General features: G+C 39.9%; 2 protein-coding genes across 3 annotated transcripts; one reads left to right on the forward strand and one right to left on the reverse strand.

Moving 5' to 3' along the window:
* The first annotated feature begins 2,676 nt into the window (after positions 1-2,676).
* alkal2a (ALK and LTK ligand 2a) lies at positions 2,677-5,974 on the forward strand. Its single transcript, XM_080048457.1, has 6 exons — positions 2,677-2,812; positions 3,411-3,805; positions 4,419-4,472; positions 4,685-4,765; positions 4,897-4,971; positions 5,608-5,974. Exons 2-5 carry the CDS (start codon positions 3,508-3,510, stop codon positions 4,959-4,961), a joined length of 498 nt encoding a protein of 165 aa, XP_079904583.1. The 5' UTR covers positions 2,677-2,812; positions 3,411-3,507; the 3' UTR covers positions 4,962-4,971; positions 5,608-5,974.
* A 4,450-nt stretch (positions 5,975-10,424) lies between these two features.
* acp1 (acid phosphatase 1) lies at positions 10,425-21,964 on the reverse strand. 2 transcript variants are annotated; one of them, XM_080048312.1, is made up of 6 exons: positions 21,908-21,964; positions 20,882-20,955; positions 20,068-20,181; positions 15,344-15,405; positions 14,334-14,439; positions 10,425-10,704 (listed from the first exon to the last, which is right to left on the reverse strand). In XM_080048312.1, the coding sequence occupies exons 1-6, from the start codon at positions 21,948-21,950 to the stop codon at positions 10,627-10,629; spliced, it is 477 nt and encodes a 158-aa protein (XP_079904438.1). In that variant the 5' UTR covers positions 21,951-21,964; the 3' UTR covers positions 10,425-10,626. The 2 variants fall into 2 exon arrangements, with proteins under 2 accessions (XP_079904438.1, XP_079904439.1); XM_080048313.1 differs by lacking the exon at positions 20,068-20,181 and adding an exon at positions 19,889-20,002 and having other exon boundaries at positions 21,908-21,951.
* Between the last annotated feature and the right edge of the window lie 324 nt (positions 21,965-22,288).

Raw genomic sequence — 22,288 nt, forward strand, 5'->3', positions numbered from 1 at the left:
TGGAAATATGCTCAACATCCTTGATTACAGATGTGGGCTTCCTTTGCAGTGGCCAACAACGGGGAAGTTGTGAAAGTGACCTCGAATGACGCCTTGTGAGGAAGTTAAAATGTTCAACTTGGAACACGGAATTCAGGAAGAAAGAGGCACGTTCACGGGACCACATCCCCCTGCAAAGGATTCATTAAAGTGCTTTTTCAGAGGAGAGAATATCACCCAGGGTTCAGGAGAGGAAAGGAGAAGGAGACAGTCAGCCTGTTGAAACCAGTGACCATAAGTGAGGTTTACCGCGTGTGGTTTACTTTTTTTTTTGTTTTTTAATCATGTGAACATGACTCATTGACTTACACATTATGGGACAACATATTTTATTATCATATGTGACTGTATCAAAGTTTAGAAAAGGTTGTACAACTGCGAGAGAATTCAGACCCGGGGTTAAATGGGTTGATACCACAAGTAACCTCTTCATTTAAGACAAGATGATGATAATGCAGCAGAAATCTTAAACTGTCTGAACTCGCCTGCTTTGCTGGGTATTAAAGAATTCTAACTATTATGTAAAAAATCAACCTTCCATTGCCTTCACTGGCCATGTTAACCTGTTCATACATGCACCACACAATTTTTTTAAGACAGCCATGGCACTTCTTTCCTTTCTTATCTATATAGAAAGATTGCAAGAGTCGCATCCCGCCCAAAGTGCTGGCCAAATGTTTGTTTATTGTCACAGGACTGGAGGCATGAGAGACAGAGGGAGATATGAACAACCCTGGCACTGCAGCCATTGCAGAATGACGCCCCCTGCTGAAACCCATGCCTTTCGTTCCAGAATAGTTCAGTGAATTCCAAAAATATGGATTTATTTTGAGATATGTTTGCAGAATATTTGATAAATGCTTGAATATTTGCAGTTTACATATGATACACACACACACACACACACACACACACATGCATACATTCATATATACTGTATACATTTAGAGTAAAATAATAATTTAGAGTGAAACACAGTTCTAATGTGTATCTGTGCATTTAATTCGAGGATATTGCAAGTTTTACAAGTGTCCCATCTCACGATGGGTTTAATGGTTGCATTTCAGCTCAGATCTTAATGTTAAGGATACACTTAATTGTGTTAGTACAGGAAAAATGTATGTAGGTTTGCTGTCCATACAAAGCTAATAATACCTATGACTTCACCATTCTTTAAAAAAACACAAGGCTGTTTAATGTTATCTGATATCTACACCTACAACAGTTCTATCCACTCTCTCTGATCTACCAGAAGTCCATATGAATCATCCTGGGTGTGTGATTCACCATGCAGGGAAACCAGATAGCGTCCACTCTTTGATTAAAAAAACAAACAAAAACAAAACAAAAACAAAAAAAACTCCTTGTGTTCTGAAAAGGAAAACCTAACGTTATACCGGAAGACACTTCCTGAGAAAATGCATGATGATGAGCATCGCCTGTTCTGAACAGAGGCTTGGAGCTGGGTGACAGTGCGCGCTGTCCTTTCAGCACCAAGCTTTTTCTGGCACGGACACATGAGTTACCTTGCGCTTATGGTGGAAACACCAACGTTAGCCTACTATAACAATAATCATAAGAATTCAACAAGAAAATATATAGCTGGGTTATTGCAGGATCTAGAGCGTTTTTTTTTTTCGTTTTAAATTCACGTTTTGAAGATAATTTGTGTTAGTTTATTTCACCTGTTGCGCGGGCATTACATTTATAACTTTATAACATACTTGTGAAACAGGCATATTCCCCTCACTGTGCTTTATAATAAAGTACTCAAACCTCACTGGTCAGTCGGATCGGAGGAGGGGGGTGCGTGGGAGCCAATTAAACGCCAAGAAAGTTGTACCAACCATAGCAGAACAAACTAATCTCCAATGAAGAGAGTCCCTTTGCAACCCTCATTTATGTTGTGTGTGGGTGTGTTGTCGGTGACTCTGTTCAGAATATGTAATGCAATAAGATTTTAAACCCGTATGATAGACTACATTCATTTGGTAGTCATCCTTAAACGGCGCGCGCTTGTGTTTCAATCAATTCCCAAGGGGCGGGATGTAAAGTGTGTGCAGTCAGTGCACTGCGCTAAGAGAATCACAAGGAAACTATGGGAGTATTTCCACTAAGCTGTCGGCTTCTGCGACGTGAAACGGGCTACTTGAACATTTCTGTGGAAGTATTAGTGGGAGAAAAGCGCTTCCTGTAACTTACGTATCCAGCTCCACAGATAAATGGAGTAACGAAAAAGGAGGGGAGGGGGGAGGCGAGCGCAGACAACTTCACACACGGCCGTTCAAATGATGGTCAGTCAACTCAAGTGGACTTCATGGATCAGGAGTGCCTATAATGCGTCGTCTTATCATCACCACGACGTGACGGACTAAATCCACAAGGGACAGGTCACCGCGTCTGCGGGACAGAATAAAAAGTCACCCTCGCTCCAGCGGCGACTGATCTACTACTTTGAGCCGAGGACGCACAGGGGACTTGTGGGAGCACCGGATCCTTTCCTTTGGCCGTTGGCGCACTCTCTTTAACAGTCCACCGGTGTTCAGAGGATGACCACAGATGCTCGGCAAATACTCATATGACTTCAAGAAGCTGTTTTTCCCCTATAGAAGAGCAGACATTCAGGGGGACACACGTTTGGGACCGGAGGCAAGCAGCAGGAACGTAAAGCTGCGCACGGTTCTTTATTTCTAGGCTAGGATTTAAATGTGTTGGACACACGGGACGTAATCATAAACTACATTGTTGGAAAAAAGGCTTATTAGACCATAAGGTAATGACACTTTTATTATCCCATAACTTTATGTTGTTGTTGTTCTAATAGTTTTAAGCTCTTGCAGTGTGATCATTTGTGTGCATGTGGGTTTTTATTCTCAGCCCTCTCTCTTCTAAACTTGATCTCATTGAGATTTCCCGAATAAATAAACAAAGCAAAGCCACAATGCACAAAGGCACGCTATCAATAAACCTGTAGGCCTATATAACCCGATTCATGGTCATACAGGCTTCCAGTGAGTGGCCTCCGAATTGCTTTAAAAAAAACTGGCTTAACTATGGAAAACTTTGGTATTATCAAGAATGTGATGCGGATGTGTGATTGATATGCACGCCGACATGTATATTGTCAATGTATGACATAAAGGTGTCAAAATAGTCGAATTTCATAATGTTTGTGAAGCAAAATCGCAATAAATATATTTGGACAGTTTTGTGGCCCACAGTCAAAGTCCAGTCCGTCAGTCAGCATTTTACAATAGGGATTCAACATGTTCACAGCGGGTAATGGGGCTCTGCCTCATATAACGGTAAATTATCTGAAAACACTCTTAACACTTGCATCTGACATTCATTGTCGTCCTTCTCCTCCACAGGTGTCCTCTTAAACGATTTCTTTTTTTTGTCCTCCAGAGGGATTGGAGAAGGATTTTACTTTTTATTACTTTTTTTTCCTTCCATTCTACTGGAACTATGAGCGGACTGCGCAAGCACTTCACTATCTGTCTGGTGCTACTGATGTGCACGCTGACCGGCCACTGCAGCGAGAGCGCGCCTTCGCCGGCCCCGGCTGCGGGCGCTGCCGTAACGGGCAGGGACGCGCACCAGAACTTGAGGCGGATAGTGGAGATCGTGAAACACGTGGAGGAGAGCCGGGGCCGCCAAAGCGCGCAACAGACCCAAGCCCCGTCAACATCACGCGCCAGGGGCTCTCCCGTGGAACCAAAGGATTTACGCAACTTGAATACAGACAGAGGGGATCAGGTTGTCGGTGAGTGGGTTATATGGCTTGTTGTCGGTCTGGGCGTGATCCTTTGTGTAGGATCTCAAGAGGATCTAATGAATGATGTTGCCTATGCTGGAATATGTCAAGTATTCATATGTGCAGAGTCACTGTAGACTGATGGAACTAACACGAGATCTAGTCAAAAGGGTTGTTGCACCCAAATGTCTCCAATCATCCTTAGAATGTTGTCTGTAGCCTCCCCTCTGGTATCTAGCCATGCAGATATGTGGTAAGAGGCGGAAATCTCAAATATTTCAAAACCTAAACCAAAAGTATCAGCAGGGCTAGATACAAGCAGAGGTAAGTGAGTTCTATTTTCTTATATTTATTGTCGATGTCTCACCATGGGATGCCATAGTGATACTGAGACATCTCACTCTTACTCAGAGAACCGGGGTAATGCACATAACCCATAGTGTTTAAATTGATTTTTTATTAATATTTGGGTGTATTGAAGAAATTAAAGCTTACTCAGGTTTTGATTTATGAAAATTGCCCTTAATTTAAAAAAAATGCAAGCGTGTGCCATATGAGGCAGCTATAGCTTCAAACTGTCAACCTGACACTGCTTTCCCATCTTCTCTCTCTCTCTCCACAGCCGTATTCCCCAGAGATCTCAGAAAGAAGGAGAAATTCCTCAAGCATATAACAGGTGAGTCTCCATTGCAGCGTTTCAGATGGTCGGAGAGGCGTTTTTTTTATGAAATAGACACAGCGTTAGGTTGTTGGAGGACGGATTGGCTGAGACAATCTCGAGCATACAAGGCAAAATCTAGTGATATATTGGCTGTAACTCATGTACGTGCAGGTAGCTGTGGGGCATGGAGATGTTCTCACTGGCCGTGGCTATCTTTTCCCTTGCAGGTCCACTCTACTTCAGTCCCAAGTGCAGGAAGCATGTGTACAGGCTCTACCATCACACCAGAGACTGCACCATACCTGCATGTAAGTAGCAACTAACACTGGCCTAACTCTATGCACCAACGAGGGATGACTCCTTTTGACAGTCCAATGTCAACTACGTTGTATGAAACAAAAACACATCCATTCATGCACATGTCTTTTTCTGTTCTCAGACTTCAAAAGATGTGCGCGGCTCCTCACACGACTAGCCGGCAGCCCGCAGTGCACAGGGGGATAGCACATGAAAGGTAATGTTATTATTAGCCACCTCTAGCTTGATCATAAATGTTTTGGGCTGTTTAAAGAGGTGATGATGTGTACACACTCACAGGGCATCCGGTCAAGGCTGTAACACTTTTGAGAAATAAATAATAGAATTTAGATGAAGCCACAGCATATGATACTACTTTGTGATTAATGCAGGCGAATGCAGGAAATTATTCTAGTTTGGAGGGAGCGTTCAGATCATCTACCCAGTAAAAGTAATCAATACTACTCTGTAAAAGTAAAAGAACAGAAGTATCATTAACAAAGCACATGATGCACAAAGTGTATTTGTTACCACAGAAGTAATGGACTAATATTTATGACAATACGTAATGTTAACTTGTTAACAGAGTATTGCTACCGGGGTAAAAGATCTCAATATTTCGTCTCAGTATTTTTTTCCACCGCTGAGTGAAAAATTAAAAGAGATTCCTGCTCAAGTATGACCATGTTTTTTCTGTTTTGAAAACACAGAGACGGTTGTTCGCAGCTGATCTGTGTCAAATCAAGTTGTTTCCTCATCTATTGTTCGTGATTCTTTTTTGGAGAGGGGTAGAATTTGTGATGCGCTGCCAAGTTGGAGACGGCACTGAAATTTCACTTCCTCTTCATTGCAGGTTGAAGCCAAACACAAGTTCTGCAGAAGAAGAAAAAAAAACTTGGCTGAAAAAAAGAGGGAAAAGTGCCTTGGAGAGCAAGAGGGAAGCCTGAAAATACTCTGACCAGCCCCAACTGATATTAGGCACAGCATTGCCCTTCGGTGAGGTCTGTTCTTATGAGGCGTGGATTACTGCCACCACCAACACCACCACCACCGCCACCGCCACCCACCCTGCCCCAAACCCCCTCACCCCAACTCTGGCTGGGCCTCCATGGTTGGCTGTCACCGAAGAGGGAGAGCAACCAGGCAACAAAATCAGACCAAGATGGTGAAAAACTGTAGAGTGCAGAAAAGAAACAAGTGGCTGAGAAGAGAAACAAACGTGGCCTTTTTTTTCCTGCTGGCATCCAAAAAGATGTTGCTTAAACAGAAAAAGGGATTGCATATTCTATTTTTTGTTCGTTTCTTTAAGAGAAGAGCAAAAATCCAAATGTACTGTTATTTTTTTGAGCGTGACTTGCTTCCTGCGATTGCTCTGTACGAGTGTTTTGGGTTGAGCCCATCCTTTCTGCTGCACTACCCCAATATGCACACACACACACACACACACACACACACACACACACACACACACACACACACACACACACACACACACACACACACACACACACACACACACACACACACACACACACACACACACACACACACACACACACAAAGCTGTCACAGACCACTCCCTGGCTGGCAGTTATGACATCGTTTTATGCCACTCCATCCAGGTCACACTGAGCGAGAACTGTGATTAAATTATTCATTGCATGAACGTTTCTCTGCGTGTTGGCGGAGACATGTTTAGAAGAAAACAAAACAAAGGGGGGGGGGGGGGGGGGCGTTTGTAACAGCCACAGCCCTCCTGTGGATCTTGGAAGCGAGTGGTAAAGTCTATATTTATAAGTTTGAGTTGTCACAAGGTTCCACTGTACACACGACACGCCATGACCACGTAAAAAACAGGAATGTGTACATATGTGAAGGAAAGCATAAGAGGATACCACCTGTCTATCGTAAATTAAAGTGACTGACATTTATCAAATGGCTGATAAACACAAACACACACATGTAGATGTAAATATATATATGAAAAATGAAATATATTTAAAATAAATTATAAGATTGTTACAAATACAAATGGTCTTTTGTTGTCTCGTGCAGTATTTTTCTCTTACATGCCCCCGTCTTGAAAGGTGGAATGCTCCCTAAATTACCACGACTGGATCCAGTGCTGCCACTACAGAGTTTGTGAACTTCCCCCTCTGTTGCAGTCCTTGTTTGAAACAGAGGTTATAGCAAAAATTATAGGGGAGAGTGGGGTGAGTTGTGCCAGAGGGGAAGTTGTGCCACCCCTTGTTTCTAGAAAACCATAGAAGAAATTGGAAATGTGACCACATATTCAAGAAGAGCCATCCATTTGACTCATCCTGTAAAGAAGGGAGAAACATGGAATAAGATATAAGCACATTTAAGCTCAACAAACAGTTTTTTGCCTTTCAAATTAAAATTTCCATGATCAAGGTTTTTTGAATATTGTGTCTGAACAATTATAGACACGTTTGAAAACATTTGAGACGTGTTTTAGTGCTTTAGTATGCTACACTTTGTGTCTATATAGTTAGCACAATGCCATCCCTAAACTGCTGCATCATGCTTATTATCCAAAATTCTGGGGTTGGGGTGATTTGTGCCAGAGGGCCTGGGGTGAGTTATAAGTAAGTAAGTAAGTAAGATGTATTTATAAAAGCACATTTATAACAGTTTGCACTGTCCAAAGTGCTGAGCATAGTGCATTCAGTAGGTAAACAATGAAGGTAAAATAACAATAACCAAAATTAAAGACATAAAGCCCAGACATCCACTTATAAACAAAGATAGTAGTGCAGAGGTGAGATAGTTAATGGGGAGGAAAAAAACAGGGTGTACAGATGGGTTTTGAGCCTTTATTTAAAGGCAGAAATGGAGGGGGAATCGCATATGCCAGGTGGCAGTTGGTTCTACAAGGGTGGAGCAGCTAGTGCAAAGTACATTTCTGAGAGTTGTGCCATTGGCATGGCTGTATACGCTGGTCACCAAAAGAAAGTGATTGTCTACAGTAGCAGAAGAGACTGACATCTCCATTCCACTTAACGACACCACTGATGAGAGTTCAGATGGCCAGAAAGATGATGATGATGACTTTGTCATTGTGAGCTTTGCAGGTAAAACCATTAGATCTGCTAGGCCTTGTTTAAGAAAATTGACCTTCAATCTTTGTAAAATATTTACTTTAAATAAACCTTGAATAAGTAATTGTCTAATGGATTTGTCTGGCATTACAGTTTATGAGATATATATCAATGGCACAATTTACCCCATGGTATTCTCTCCAACGACACAACTTACACCACACCGGGGGCAAGTTGTGCCACAATACAACTTTTTTTCCGAAAGCTATATTTCTTAAACAGTTTATTTCAGATCCAAAGTTATTGTTGCTGGGGATGCACAACACCCTGACATATATGTACATATTTGAGTTGTAGACTTTACTGTCAAGGCCTCACTTTAAAGTCACTTCGAGTAAAAAGTGGCACATCTCACCCCACTCTCCCCTACATGAACATGTGAGAAAGTGAGTCCGGGAATATTAAGTGATACAAATATTCATACTGAGAACTTCCTTTTAAATGGTCTATTTGGGGTCACTTTACAAAAACTAATTATTTTTCTTCTGGACTCAGACTGAAGATTGATAAAGTGTATTCTGTGTGATGTGTGGACACTGAGCCATGGGTTGCTGCGTTTGTTTTTTGTTTTTTGCCGTGAAAGCAGAGATGATATGAGGAGAAATAAGAATCAGTCACCACCCAGGCAACCCAACTAACAATCCCTAATAAGTAAACTACCAGGACCCTCAGATTATCATTATTTATAAACCTAAACAGACACTTTTTGCAGTAAAAGAAGAAGCATTTGAATGTCAGGTAACACAGCCTACAATAATTGGGTGTTAGTTAATGCGTAGTCAAGTTAGCCACATCATCATCGAATTTGATGGACAGGCAGCCATAAGCAACGATATTAGCGGTTAGTTAATGTGTAGTTAATGCTAATTAAGCATTACCGAACTGTGAATATTTAGTTATTAAAGAGGACCTATCATACCTTTTGACTTTTATGACCTATAAACGTTGTTATAATGATTTATAGTCATGTTTAACCATACTAGCGTATCAAATAATGACGTACATGCATTTAGACGTATTCCCTGCTGACCGTCTGGGGTGGCTGTGCAGAGCACTAAACACTAGGGCAGCCGGTCGAGAAATCACGTGTTCAAATCGGTTCAGAATTTCCTGATATTCTTGTCGTCACGAAAAGCGAAGGTTTCCATGTATGGTAATGCTGCAACGTGCTGCTCAGGCAAGCTCCGGCCATGCCCCCACCTTCCTGCTCTCAAATCTGCCCGTGCGCTGCTTAAAGTGTTCCGGAAGGAAGGTAACCAATCACAACGGAGTGGGGTTTGCGGGAGGGGGCGGAGAAGCACAAAGCCGAGTGTGGAGAGAGACTGCTGTGCGCGCTCAGATGAGAGGAAGAGTTTCCCGAAAATCTACATAGTTTTTTGTGATGTGATTCATGTCAGGTTGCTCTATAGCAGTTTTTAACAAAAAATTAAGACCAGAAAAGTAGTATAATAGGAGATCTTTAACATTAAGCATGGTAACTAAGCCTAATAAAGCACAAAAGGTAGCACAACAAAAAAAACCTATGTGTTAGGTAGCACAAAAAAAGAAACCTATGTAGTAGGTAGCACAAAAAAAAACCCCTATGTGTTAGGTAGCACAAAAAAACCCTGTGTTAGGTAGCACAAAAAAACCCATATGTAGTAGGTGACACAAAAAAAAACCCAATGTGTTAGGTAGCACAAAAAAAAACCCTATGTAGTAGGTAACACAAAAAAAAACCCTATGTAGTAGGTAACACATATCTATGTAGTAGGTATGTAGTAGCTACTACAATTTTGTGCACCTTATTGTAAAGTGTTACCGAATGTTTTTTGGCTACAAAGAGGAAAAATGTGTTTTTTATTTGATTTTGAATATGGGATATATTTGATAGAACTTTTGAAATATATCAAGTTAATGTCAGATTTAGGAGCTGTATACCAAATGAAAGCATTGCACTGAAAATGATCTAACCACAAAGCATCCAACCAAATATCTAGGAAGATTAGCATTTAGGCTAGCATTAACTTTGACCCCGGTGTCGACCATTGACCTGTAAACCTGAGCCATCCAGGCTGCGTTCCAATACTCAGACTTTCTGCTCTTTAGTATGGTAGAAAAAAGATTTAGGATGTCCCAATTCTTGTGGTCGATTTAGTATGCTTAAGATCCAGCCGGGATTTTTAGTGTTGAAAACGGCATGCTATTTGGGCGGTTCTGAACTACAATCCAGTGCGCACCGGAGGTGACGTCACATTGACAGAGTCTATTTATGAAAATAACCAGCGATGCGACAGATATAAATGCAAGAGGCGAGATCAAGGCGCAATGTTATGATGAAATAAATAAGTAAAAGTATGTCCCAAGTGTAGCATACTGCATTCTAACTAGATTATTTTCATGGTCAGATGTAGTATGTAGAATAGAAAAAAGAAAGAGTATGCCATTTGGAACGCAGGGACAGTCATGCATTATCGTCTGCAGCGGCATTCAGTCATAATTTATTTTGCATATTCAAAACGTAAAGACGATTGATTTGTGTGTAAAATGAAATCTCAAGTAGTCAAAACTCTTTTATCAATTTTTATTAATTACATGATTTGACAGTCACCTCTTTCTTAATCTACACAACGTGTGGTAACACTAAAACAAAGGGCTTTTGTTATTTCAGAGACATTTGTCAGAGGGTTTATACTGATGAATGCTTGTGTGATAAAGTTGAAGCTTATTTTGTATGATTTTCCTTGTTCTTGGTTTATGGTTGGGCGTTGTTAGGAGTTCTGCTCCAGAAAGGCTTTGCAGCAACGTACACACTGTACGTACACCTTCTCGAAGTCCTCATCACTCCCCTAAGAGACAAAAGAGAAAAAAAGAGATAAGAGAAAAGAGAATTAAAATATCTGTCAGCCAATACTGTTAACTGAACCATCCGTTTGGTTTCTTGCTTCTTTGTTTTACATCTGGCAAAGAATGGCATAAAATTATATCTCATACAGCTGCAGGCCAACTGGCTTCAACAGTACACTTAAGACAAATCTGACTCAATAACAGTCATATGCTGCCATTCAAATTCTGGTTTGATGGGCGTTTGCTGGATATATTCTTATGGAAATCATGCAAAAAGGAGCCCCGACCAAGTATTGAGTGCAATAGACATACTTTTCAGACAGTCAACATTTCTTTATTATAAATCCTTTTTTGAGTGGTCTTATATATATCATTATTATTATTATTATAATATTATAATATTTTGAGATGCTAGATTTTTGTTTCATGTAAGCCGTTATCAGCTAAAAAAAAAAAAAAGGCCTGACATATGTCACTGTATGTGCAAACAATCTAGAGTATATATATATATATATATATCGCAGTTTCACTTTTTTTATTAAATTACCAACAAAATAAACTTTTCCATTATATTCTTATCTTTTGGAGATGCAGCTGTATATTATAGATAACAGCCCTAGAGACAGGAATGGCATTAGGTTCAATACCTAATTTTTTCATACTATTTTTTGTATTTGTTATTTCCTTTTTGTTCTTTTGTGTATTTATTTTGGTACTATGATTTCTTTCTTTCTTTTGAATGTGTTAAGCCATACATTGTTCCTTTCACATCATTGGATTGTTGTGTTATTGGGAAGTGTCTACAGGATGTGGATCAAAGTTGCTGTTTGTACTTATAAAACAAATCTAATAAACAGTCTTAAAAAATATTGAACTGATGATGGTGGAATAAGGAAAGTCAGAAAGTCATTCATTCTTTGGGCACCTTGAACATGCGTAGCCAATTTCATGGTGGTGTCAACTGGTGTCATCCATTGAGCCATACCACTAGCAGGGCTAAACAGTCAATAATTGATTTCATTGATCTGTATGTATCCAATTGACACTATAAGTAACAAAATGATCTTAAGAAAGAAGGTTTTCAACAGTATCTAGTTATAAAACAGAACAATGGCATGTTAAGAAGTGCTTTGGCGCTTTAGTCACGCTGTGAGTTTGTATTAAAAATGGCACCCAAAAGACAAGAAAACGTATGTCTCCATTTATCCACACCAATTGACATGGAAAATGTGGCTGCTCTTGGCTGACTTTGTCGTCATAGCATGTGGTTGCTGGCGAGGGACCGCGATCCAATACCGACAAACCACAATGAGTGTAAACAGAGCATTCTGTCACGCCTCCTTTTGGCAGAGGGGGCTACACAAGAAGACACACTTGCTCCGATCGCCACATGAAGAAAACACTAAATCGAAGACGAACCAATTCTAGTCAACCACAACCTCCTCTTCTAGCCACATCACTTATAAATTGCTGTCTGTTTTTCTTTAATATTACTACTGACACAGAATATAATAAAGCCCTGCAAGTGGACACCAAGACCACAGAAAGAAATATTATTTTTGAACTGCATTTCTGTTCATTTAATAAGTTATAAAAAATATAAAGTTGAAAAAGTTTCAGCTTCTCAAGTTAGGATTTATTAATGTGAAGTACACTGACAATTTATCGCCAATAATGTCAAACATTTCAACCCATGCCTTCACCTTTACTCCCTCCACTTTTTCCCACTCCTGCTTATCCTCACTCATAGGCCCCTCAAGAAGATAAAAAGCCGCCAAGGAGCTTGTGTCCAAATCATTTGGCACGTTCAACAGCAGAGAGAGCACGTAAGGAATAAAACGGATGAGTGAGTCATGTAAGCGTGAAAAAGTAAAAAAAAAACAATCTCAACACAGAAAGGACCTCAATGGCCGGTGATGTAAAATCAATTTATTATGGTGTGTATTCTGAGCTGGAGAAGGTTGAGTAGAAGCTTTTTTATGGTTGGAATTAGGGGATGGGCAACAGTAGTGTATTCACTGATTGAGGGATCACGTTAACTAAAGATGGGTGAGTATTTGCATCTCTTGATGCCTCATTGATGTCATCAGCTTGGTGATTATCTCACAACTGCGTATTACAGTGGTGAAAACAGCTGACCCACTCCCCATTGTTTCTTTAGGCTTTAATAATAAGTAGTTGGCTGAACTTGGCTTGGAATATTTTCGGGATTTTGAATATTCCCTCATTTAAATACATTGAAATGGGTCAGGCACTCATTCTGCGCTTTCTGCTCCGCACGGCAGTTTCAGTGCAGTCTGGGCGCATTTCCACCTTTGTGCGTCCTCTGTGGATAGGGCGCTATTTTATTCTTTTATTTTCACCGGTTAAGCGGCCACAAAAGCGGTGCAATTATTTGGTGGATGTGGCCATTAGTAAATAACACAAAGGGATTATTGAAGGGTTGTTTGTTGCTTGTTTAGCAATCAGTATTTAATGCTATAGAGCAGGGGTGTCAAACTCATTTTGGTTCGAGGGCCACATACAGCCTCTCTGATCTCAAGTGGGCCGGACCAGTAAAATAATAGCAAAATAACGTACATATGTCAAATCCAAATCTTTAGCTTTGTTTTTCAGTTATATGCTCTATAACTCAGCCTACATATGTAACCTACATTATCACGGATCACAAGGGATCTCTGTACTCCCCAGGAAATGTCTTAGTAAAGGTTGCTGCTGGCCATGGGAATAGGAGGTGCGGCGCGGAGCACCGCAGCAAAAATTTTGGGGGTATTTTGCTCAAAGATGCCAATACGCACTAATGAAATAAACAACTGTTTATTTGAATACTCAAATACAACAGGCACTGACCTTACAATTGTCCAATTTTGTTTACTATATGTACAGGGACACATTTTTTGCAAACATGCAGACAGTACAAAATACAATTAAATAAAAGTGCAACTTCTACTTTTTTGATTTATTTTTAAATACAGAGGTTATTTGTTGTTTTGGAATACGTTTTTCCCAATTTAATTTAAATTTAATTTAACTTTTTTTTTTAAATGCTCAGAAATGTGTGCTCTACAAGTCGCTGGCCGGATGTTTGACACCACTGCCTTAGACACTTGACACAATCAATCATCAATATTAGCATGCTATTTGGCCACATATATTGGCCTATTTACAGCCCTCAGAAAACTGACAGCTCTTCTTAGATGCAAGTTCATCAATTCATGGCTTAAAATCCTGAGCTGTAGAACTTTCAGCAGACATTCCTAGCTGTAAGCCACGTAATTTTCCTAACAGTTGGGAGCGTATGCAACGTGCAGATATGGCACAGGCTCCATGAAGAAGAATTTCAATTTTTTTGATTCAAATCGGCCGAATTGATTCGCGGGCCAGATCAAAACGTGCTGGCCCGCGGGCCTTGAGTTTGACACATGTGCTATAGAGTGACACACAAGATAGGGTTTTACATTTTTTAACAGTTATCCTTGAATTTGAAGTTTTCAAAACTGATCCAATCCTTTTTAACTATAACCACTGCGTCCCGAGTAATCCTCAATATATCGCTCCAGTATGGGCATCCATTTAGATCAAACATTAAGGAATGATTTTTAAAAGCTTAAAGGTGTACTTGAATACTTACATAATACGGGTCTTTGATGATCAGCTGCTTCTGAGGGTCATATGAACCAAGAAGCTCAATCTTTGCTCGGTAGTTATTCACCGTCTTCGCTTTCCTATTTAACTCACTGTGGAGGAAAGAAAGACAAATATGTTATTCCAGAAGAAAGAAAAACTCTCGTGACCTATAGACCAGAAAAGAAAACAGCTAATTTTAGAGTGAAGATAAAAAGGCTTATACAGTGTTATTTGTGCTTGCCCTTTATATACGTATGAGGTCAATTTTATCCCATGAACAGAGCTGGCATGTTAAAAATACTTAAGGTATATGAAGTACATTCAGAGAAAAGTTAGCCAACAATTTACAGAAAATGAAACAGAAAGTACATTTTACATAAAATAAAAAAAGATTACACCAGAACCTCAAACTAAAGTAACAATTCAAACTTAAACAGTTGACAACAATGAGATTGGTGCCATTAAGATGAAAACTTAAAGCGGACTGAGTGGCTATTTTTCTAGGGTCTGATTTTTCTCAGTCTAGTCAGCTTAACATTAGTGGAGGAAAAGAGTAATGTGGGAGCGAAAGGGAAGAAAAACTGCCCAAAGAGCAAAGACGAGGCATCCAAAGAACTCGGTAAGCTGCTTACCGATCAGATCTGCCTAAGGCATGTGATCTCAAAATGATCCCTAAACGTTCAAAGTATCAAAAAATATCCCTCCCCCTGACCTTAGGAAGGAGCTTAAGTCAGGCTATTGCTCATTAAGGGGAGGCATTCACCTACACGTTAGTCATAGTTCAATGTTACCACCATTTTCCTGTGGCATGTGAAAAAGTAGCACATATTACTTTCAAAAGTGTTGCGCGACCTAGTTTGACCGCTTTTTCTGTGTCCCGGTAAAACCGTAAGCCAGCCAATAGGGGACACTGAACACGTGACACCGGTGTTTTGAGCAACTGTGTCCGACTGCAATCCACATTTGCAGGGAATAATAAACAACAGTGCTGCTTGTAGGCTGAAATAACTGTACCTCAAATTGCTCTCATCCATGCAGAGAATGTACTCGAAGCTCATGAAATCGTCTTTGGTCACCTGGAAGTGGTGGAGAAAAACAGCAGAACAAAACAAATATTACTTTTGGGTCTGGAAAAGACAGAAGAGCCTGCAGAGCCTCTCTCTGTTCCTTCAGGTTCACTCTTACACACAGTGGGACTCAATCCAAACCAATAAAACAAGACCGTCTGGTCATTAAAATTCACTTTTATATTTGTAATGTTATCCTTAAAGGAGAAGTGATATTTTAAATATAATATAATATACGTGTTAAATCACTATATTCATACAGCAATCACTTAAACAGAATGCACAGTTCATAACACAGGTCTCCTAGTCGTTCAGCTTTGCAGTAATTGCCAGATAAAATTTAAAGTATCCCGCTCATTTAATCCAATCAGGAGGAGACAAAGCGCTATAAAGAGGCGGGTCTCTGTGCCCGTGAACGATGACTATCGCGGCACTATCTGACAAAGACGGCTGCACGTTCATGTGGTGGTGACGTAGGGACAAGGGAGGGGACTGCTAACTGCAGTCACTGACAGGAAGTTAGCTAAAAGAACCAGGATAAGAGAATATCTCTTTAAGATCTGCTACCTGTCTGTACTGCATGTGCGCGCTAGAAAAAAATCCAGGGTTAATACACAGCCTAGGCTCTGTAAACTGGCATGTAAACAAAGGGGCCCTCCATAGCTAGCAACATAGCTGTTTACAGACTCTATGCTGTGTATAAATGCTGGATTTTTTTTTCAGTGTACACACAGTACGGACAAGTGGATCGTGAGGAGAGGTTCACCGATTATGACAACAAAGAAAATTGACAACAAGCTTCTCAGAATCTCTGACTCCAACTTTAAACTTCAAGGCTATTTGTTGTTGTTGTTTTACCGAGTGTGAATTGAAACCACACTTGCCGTTACCATCCGGGCTGAAACCCTTGAAGATAACAAGTTTCTGCATTCTCAGAAAAACTGCGTTATGAAATGGATCTAAGCGGCACAACTGTTAACATGAGGCTGTTGTGCAAAGTGTTCACTGTGCTCAGGGATGATTTAATGGAACAACCAGCAATAATAAGAAACTAAAAAAAAGTCAGTCAACAGCCGGAATACTTTTGAAGGAGTTTGAGATTCAATTCGTAGTAATGCAAAAGGAGGGGCCGCAGAAGAGAAATGAAAGAAAAGAGGGAACAAGAGATGCCATGATGAAGCTCCTGCAATGCTCCAGATGTTGCGATACAGACACACTCAAATCACAGAGACAGCTGTGGTCTTTCTCCAAACAGCAGAGGAGTAAACAGATGTTTATTAGGACTGTTTTCAATCCATGTTTATATATTCTCACAGGGTCTGTGGTTTTGTAGCCATGAGGTTGCTGACCCCTTTTATTTCCCATTTGAACACTCTCGTCTTGTCTCTCACACAGGGTGGTAATCTATGGCGGGAAAAAATTCACAGCAGCTGTTTATATTCCTGCTCCTGTCTATCATGTGCTGTCACAACCTGAACTGAAACAGTGCTAATCCCATATGAAAGAGAAGAAGAAGAAAAAATGGCTGACGGGGACCATGGTTTGATTTTTTGGGGAAAATATCTGGCAAGGAGTGAGCTGGGAGGATGTAACTGTAATTGAGGAATGAGCAGGGAGACACACATAGCATAGTTGGGAGTTTAGCACGTCCAAATGATGTGAAAAGCCTGAGAATACTTGAGAAGATTTATTTAAAACTGTTTGAAGAGTGGTCATTGAGTTTATTTTTGTTTTATTGAAGAAATGATCACAGGTTACAGGAGGAAATGGACAGGTTCAAATGATGGCATTAACAAACGGTTGGATCCAAGTAAGATATTACAGTTTCATGGGCCCGGATTTGTTGTATGCTGCATAACTTACTGGGACACTTTTATAAAACAGAGGGGTTATAAAAGTTATTAGTAACAAACGTGCTACTCCTGCTATGATGCAAAATGGCAGCTGTGAAAATAGAACAATTACCTCAACTTAGGTCAGACCCTATAAACTGTATATAAATTAATTGAAATTAAGTTCTAATCAAAAAGTATTATTAATGTATTTGTCAACTACAACAAATCCTGTGGGAATTCATAAAAACAGGTAACGACATAGTAGGGAGTACGAAACAAGTAAGAAACAAATATCTCAGCCCGCTTATAAATATAAAATTTCTGGTTGGCTATTCATGAAAAGGCATAGCACTCCTTATCGTTTGTTATGGATCATAAAGCATGTTAGCTTCATTCAAACAAAAGCACTTGTTTGAGTGGGTGTTTCCTTGGTCCAGCAAAGTGTGTTGAGCCAAATAAATGATCGGGGGAAAAAGGGAAAAGGGTGGGAGCAGAAATGAAAAGGGTGATAAAGGAAAAGAGGAAAAGGGCAAAAGCTTGTCAAAGCTCATTGTGTGGATTTGTCTAGAGTTTAAGCCAAGGGTTGAGCCTCCACATCCCTGCTTTGAGGAGATTAGATGAGAGTCTGACTGACTGAACCATTTGCACAGAGACAAACCAACATGAGAACACTTCTCCCAGGGAAACATGAACAACTGTGTTTGAAGGACCCAGGGGAGTAGGTGTTGCAGCATAAGGCCTGAAGGCCTTACATGGACAAACATCTTGCTGTGATTACAGGCCTGTTTCAGGATTTGAAACATGTGCTGCGAGCAGATATGATGATTGCTAGATTGGCTCCATCAATACTTCATGCATAAACTGCAGTATATGCACATAGGCTTGGCCAACAGGTTTATATCGCTTTCACAAACAATCAAACAGGCATAAAAAAAGTAACCCAACTCAGAGTCAAAACCTATAAAATGATGAAAAACTGCCATTTTGAATTGAAAATGTATTACGCTTTCTAACTCTGTGTTTTTTTTAAAGAAAAAAAAGTCCTAAAATTAAAAAAGATATGAAACAAATTATAAAAAAAAGCTGGAGAATTCTTGTTGTTAAAAACTATTTTGTCAAAATCATTGAATATCTCCTCAGGATTCGCTACCTGCCCATACGGTGTGTGCACAGAAAAGAATATGTCTGCTGTTATTACCGAGCCTGTTAAATGGTATGTAGACAAAGGGGGCCCACCCTATCTAGTAACATGCCTGTTTACAGATCCTAGGCTGTGTAATAACAATTTCAAATGTATCAGATATTTTTCAACGTATATTTCTGAGTTTGGCTATGCAACGACTTAAACCTGCAGTGTGTAGAATTTTGGATTTTATTTCCTAGCAGATTTTGTAGAACGTAATTATAATATCCACAAGTACATTTAATTTAGTGCATAATAGCTGAAAAAAATGTTTTGAATTATTATTTTTTCCCTTAGAAAGGGTCTCATATATGTCCATATTTCTGCATATTTTGGACCAAGGCCTAGTGCCGCCATCTTGAAAGTGTCATAGTTGGAATGTCATCAGGTGCATTGTTTAAAATTTAGAATTGTTCTTGTCCTTGAAGGCCACTGTAGCTTCTGTTATTATTGAAAAGGGTTGGAGTTACCCAGGGAGCGTTGCATTCTAGAACTTTGTAGAACTTTCTTGATGATGTCATATTACACACTGCACCTTTAAGCACAAGTATGTTGGTATTGTTCAATCACCTACAGCTATTAAGAGTCAAAAACAAATAAAACACACACACACACACGTTACAGATGCATCCGCTGCATATTTATGGAGTCTAATACTGTAGATTGTAAGGGATTCTGATGCTGTAATTCATGTGTAAGTCAAGTGCAATGAGAAAGAAAGTTAAGTTGAATGAGCATTTCATTGTAGAGGGAAAATTGATCCCCAATAGGATTGTGTTAAATCTGATTCACTTTAAATTAGGCGTGTGATTCCAAATTTTAAGATATATCTAATGTGTTACAAGATAATCAACAGGTTGGTTAGGAAAGGCAGAAGGAAAGGTGGAGTCAGTGATTCTGGAGAAAGCTTGTTGTCATAACCCCCTTTTTTCAAAATCAGTAAATATCTCCTCAAGATCTGCTACCTGGCCATAATGTGTGTGACTTTGCGCTGAATAAAAATCCATGTTTATACACAGCCGAGGCTCTGTAAACGGCATGTTGCTAGCCACGGTGGGTACACTTTGTTTACATACCCTTTGTTTACATACCAGTTTACAGAGTATAAAACTGTGTATTGACACCAGATTAATTTCAGCACACACACAGTAGTGGCAGGTTGCGGATCATGAGGAGATTTTCAATGATTTTGACAAAAAGTGATTTTGTCAACAAGCCAGAATCGCTGACACTACCTTTAAATCCAGGTCAGCTGCAATTTGCACAAGCCTGTGCTTGTTTCAGTCATGTGGAACTTAGTATAAATATGCATGTATTAAAACTGGAAAAAGCTGCAGTAAGATAGTTATCGCCAAGTGACAGAGCAACAGCAGACACTTTGGTGTCAAAGTAGTAGGCATCATCTTTAGAACATCACAGTCATAACACACAAACATCAATGAGGCGAGACGAGCCGCGTGACGTCTGCTTGTACCTCTCGGGCCTTGTGGCTCGTTTCAACGCCATGCGTCCTTAGACAGGCCAGACCGCGGGAGTCCGGTAAGCTGCCTACATTCCAGTCCGATGTGGCGCCACTGTCTATGACCCACTGCAACAACAGAGAAGAAAACAGCGCTAACTACAGCTAGCACAGGTGTAGAGTGTGGTCGTTACCTGCCTGGCCACATGGCTCATTGGCACGTCATGCTTCTTCATGCACGCTTGACCGCGGTGGTCTGGAGAGCTTCCTATCTCATAGTTGGAGGTGGCAGCACTGTCTATCCTCCACTAGGAAGAGCAGAGCACGGGGGAACAGTAACACAGCAAAACATGTTTTAAACTCTCATGCACAGATATGGTGGTAGTAGGTGGTGCAGCATTTATACAGGAAAATGTCCTACTCTTCTTGAGGACAAGATTAGAAGGGGGATGCAACAGGTGCAATATAGAACAAATTTTCTGAAGCACATTTGGTCCTCATTCTGAATATCTAGAGGCTACAGCTGCTGGGTCATTCTTTTTTACCATTACCATACCATAATAACCATTACCATAATGATGATCTTTTTCACTCGTTATTTTATTTCAGTTTAGATATCGTATTCAAATTTTGAGATTTGTTTGTGGTCAATTTCGCTAGTCACTCACTACAGATAGGGTTTTATTCAGCTGCCTGCCACCATCATTTATGAATTCCCTACTAAACCTTAATAACAATCAGTGCTTCCACTGATTTCATGCTTTGAAAAATGACCAGCAGTAAAGTACAATACAGTTCATTATTTTCAAAAAGTAGGAAATTCATTTCTGTAGCTTATTTGACAATTGTACAAAATGACTCCAAGGAAAATGTTATACAATATATTTGCTCAGTAAAAGTTTCAAACAATGCCAAAACTTGTGAGTTCGTGTATTATTGGGCCCACTCCATATTACAATAAACTGTAATATAAATAATGTTAGTTTTACATGATAATGGATAAATTACCTTATCCACAACGCCAGCATCTGTTGCCATTTTCGCAAAGACTGCTTCAGCGATGGGAGATCTGCAGATATTCCCTGTTCAAAAGCAAAAACAGCACAGAAAATGACATTTTAATACAATGTTTTCACATTTAAACTGAGTTTTTGAACAGTTGTACACACACAGACTGCCACTTTAGGCTTTAGTCCAGGCTAGTAGGAACAAATTCAGTAGGCTACACAGTAGGCTATATTTATACTTTGAATTTTTTTATCTGAGTTTTAACTTAACCTTTAAAAATAAAATCAAAAAATTAAATAAAATCAAAGGCAACCTCAGGTGAATTGTGAGCTGTTCTGAACACAGTACGAGAAAACAAGCATTCTCCAAAATCACTGACTCCACCTTTAAAGTGAAATACCACTAAAGAAAAATAAGTGCAAATGGAGATATGATTCATTACAATGTAAAAACACAGTACATGAACGGACACATGAGGTGAAAATGCCATACAAGGTACAAGGAAAGACAACCCCGACAGTACAAACAGAAGATGAGATGGGATGGAGATCTTAGCTTTGCTATAAACCACTGTGTGCCAAGAAAGGGCAGAGATTTGAGCATCAACTCAAGTAGTGGAATGAATGAGGAACAAGGAAATCCGAAATTTAACTGTGGGCAAAAGTAATGCAGTGCCTAATTAGCAGGATCGTGAAGCATTTTACGTGAAGCCAATGGAGGGGTTGCAAGGACAGTTCTAGTTTAAAGCCTGGCATCTGCTCTTTGAACCATCTGTTACCAAATGATGCTACTGTAGCTTTGTATCTACGGTAGGTTATGTAATTAAACCGTACTAATATCAGCTTTCACGATCATGGACTCATACTTAAACTGATTTCCGGGGTCCTGTCAATGAAAAAAGCTGCTACATTTGAGCTAGAACTCACCTAAATAAACTACAACTTGTTATACTGGTTCAATACACTGTCTGTGGGGCTTGTACGAGCCTATGTCGTAGTTTTGTTTGAGTTAAATGTAGTTTCTTACCCAAACAAACGAACAGAACCGACTTCTTCCCAGTGGCCGCCATGTTGCCGTGGAGGGTCCTGGATCACGCGCCGCAGGTGGTGGCTGCTGTAGTGCCTGAATTTTATTATATATTTATATTTATGTCAAAAATGAATCAAAGGTAACGAAGAAGCACTGCTGAGACATTACTTTTTTTGTCCTGCGTAAACCACGCTCAACGGTGTTTCCGTGGTCCTTTATTTTTATTTTATTTTTATGTTGTACAAATGGCGACTACAAAACTAATTGTTTGTGACATAGCCTATGACATAGACATTTTTTATGAAAAGCTTACATCTCAGAAGTTTCAAGAATACTCTGAAGCTTTTAAGAAAATGTGTAGGCCTAAAAACAAAAAGG

Source organism: Ammodytes marinus (genome assembly GCF_949987685.1).
Source record: "Ammodytes marinus genome assembly, chromosome: 19".
Classification (NCBI taxonomy): Eukaryota; Metazoa; Chordata; class Actinopteri; order Uranoscopiformes; family Ammodytidae; genus Ammodytes; species Ammodytes marinus.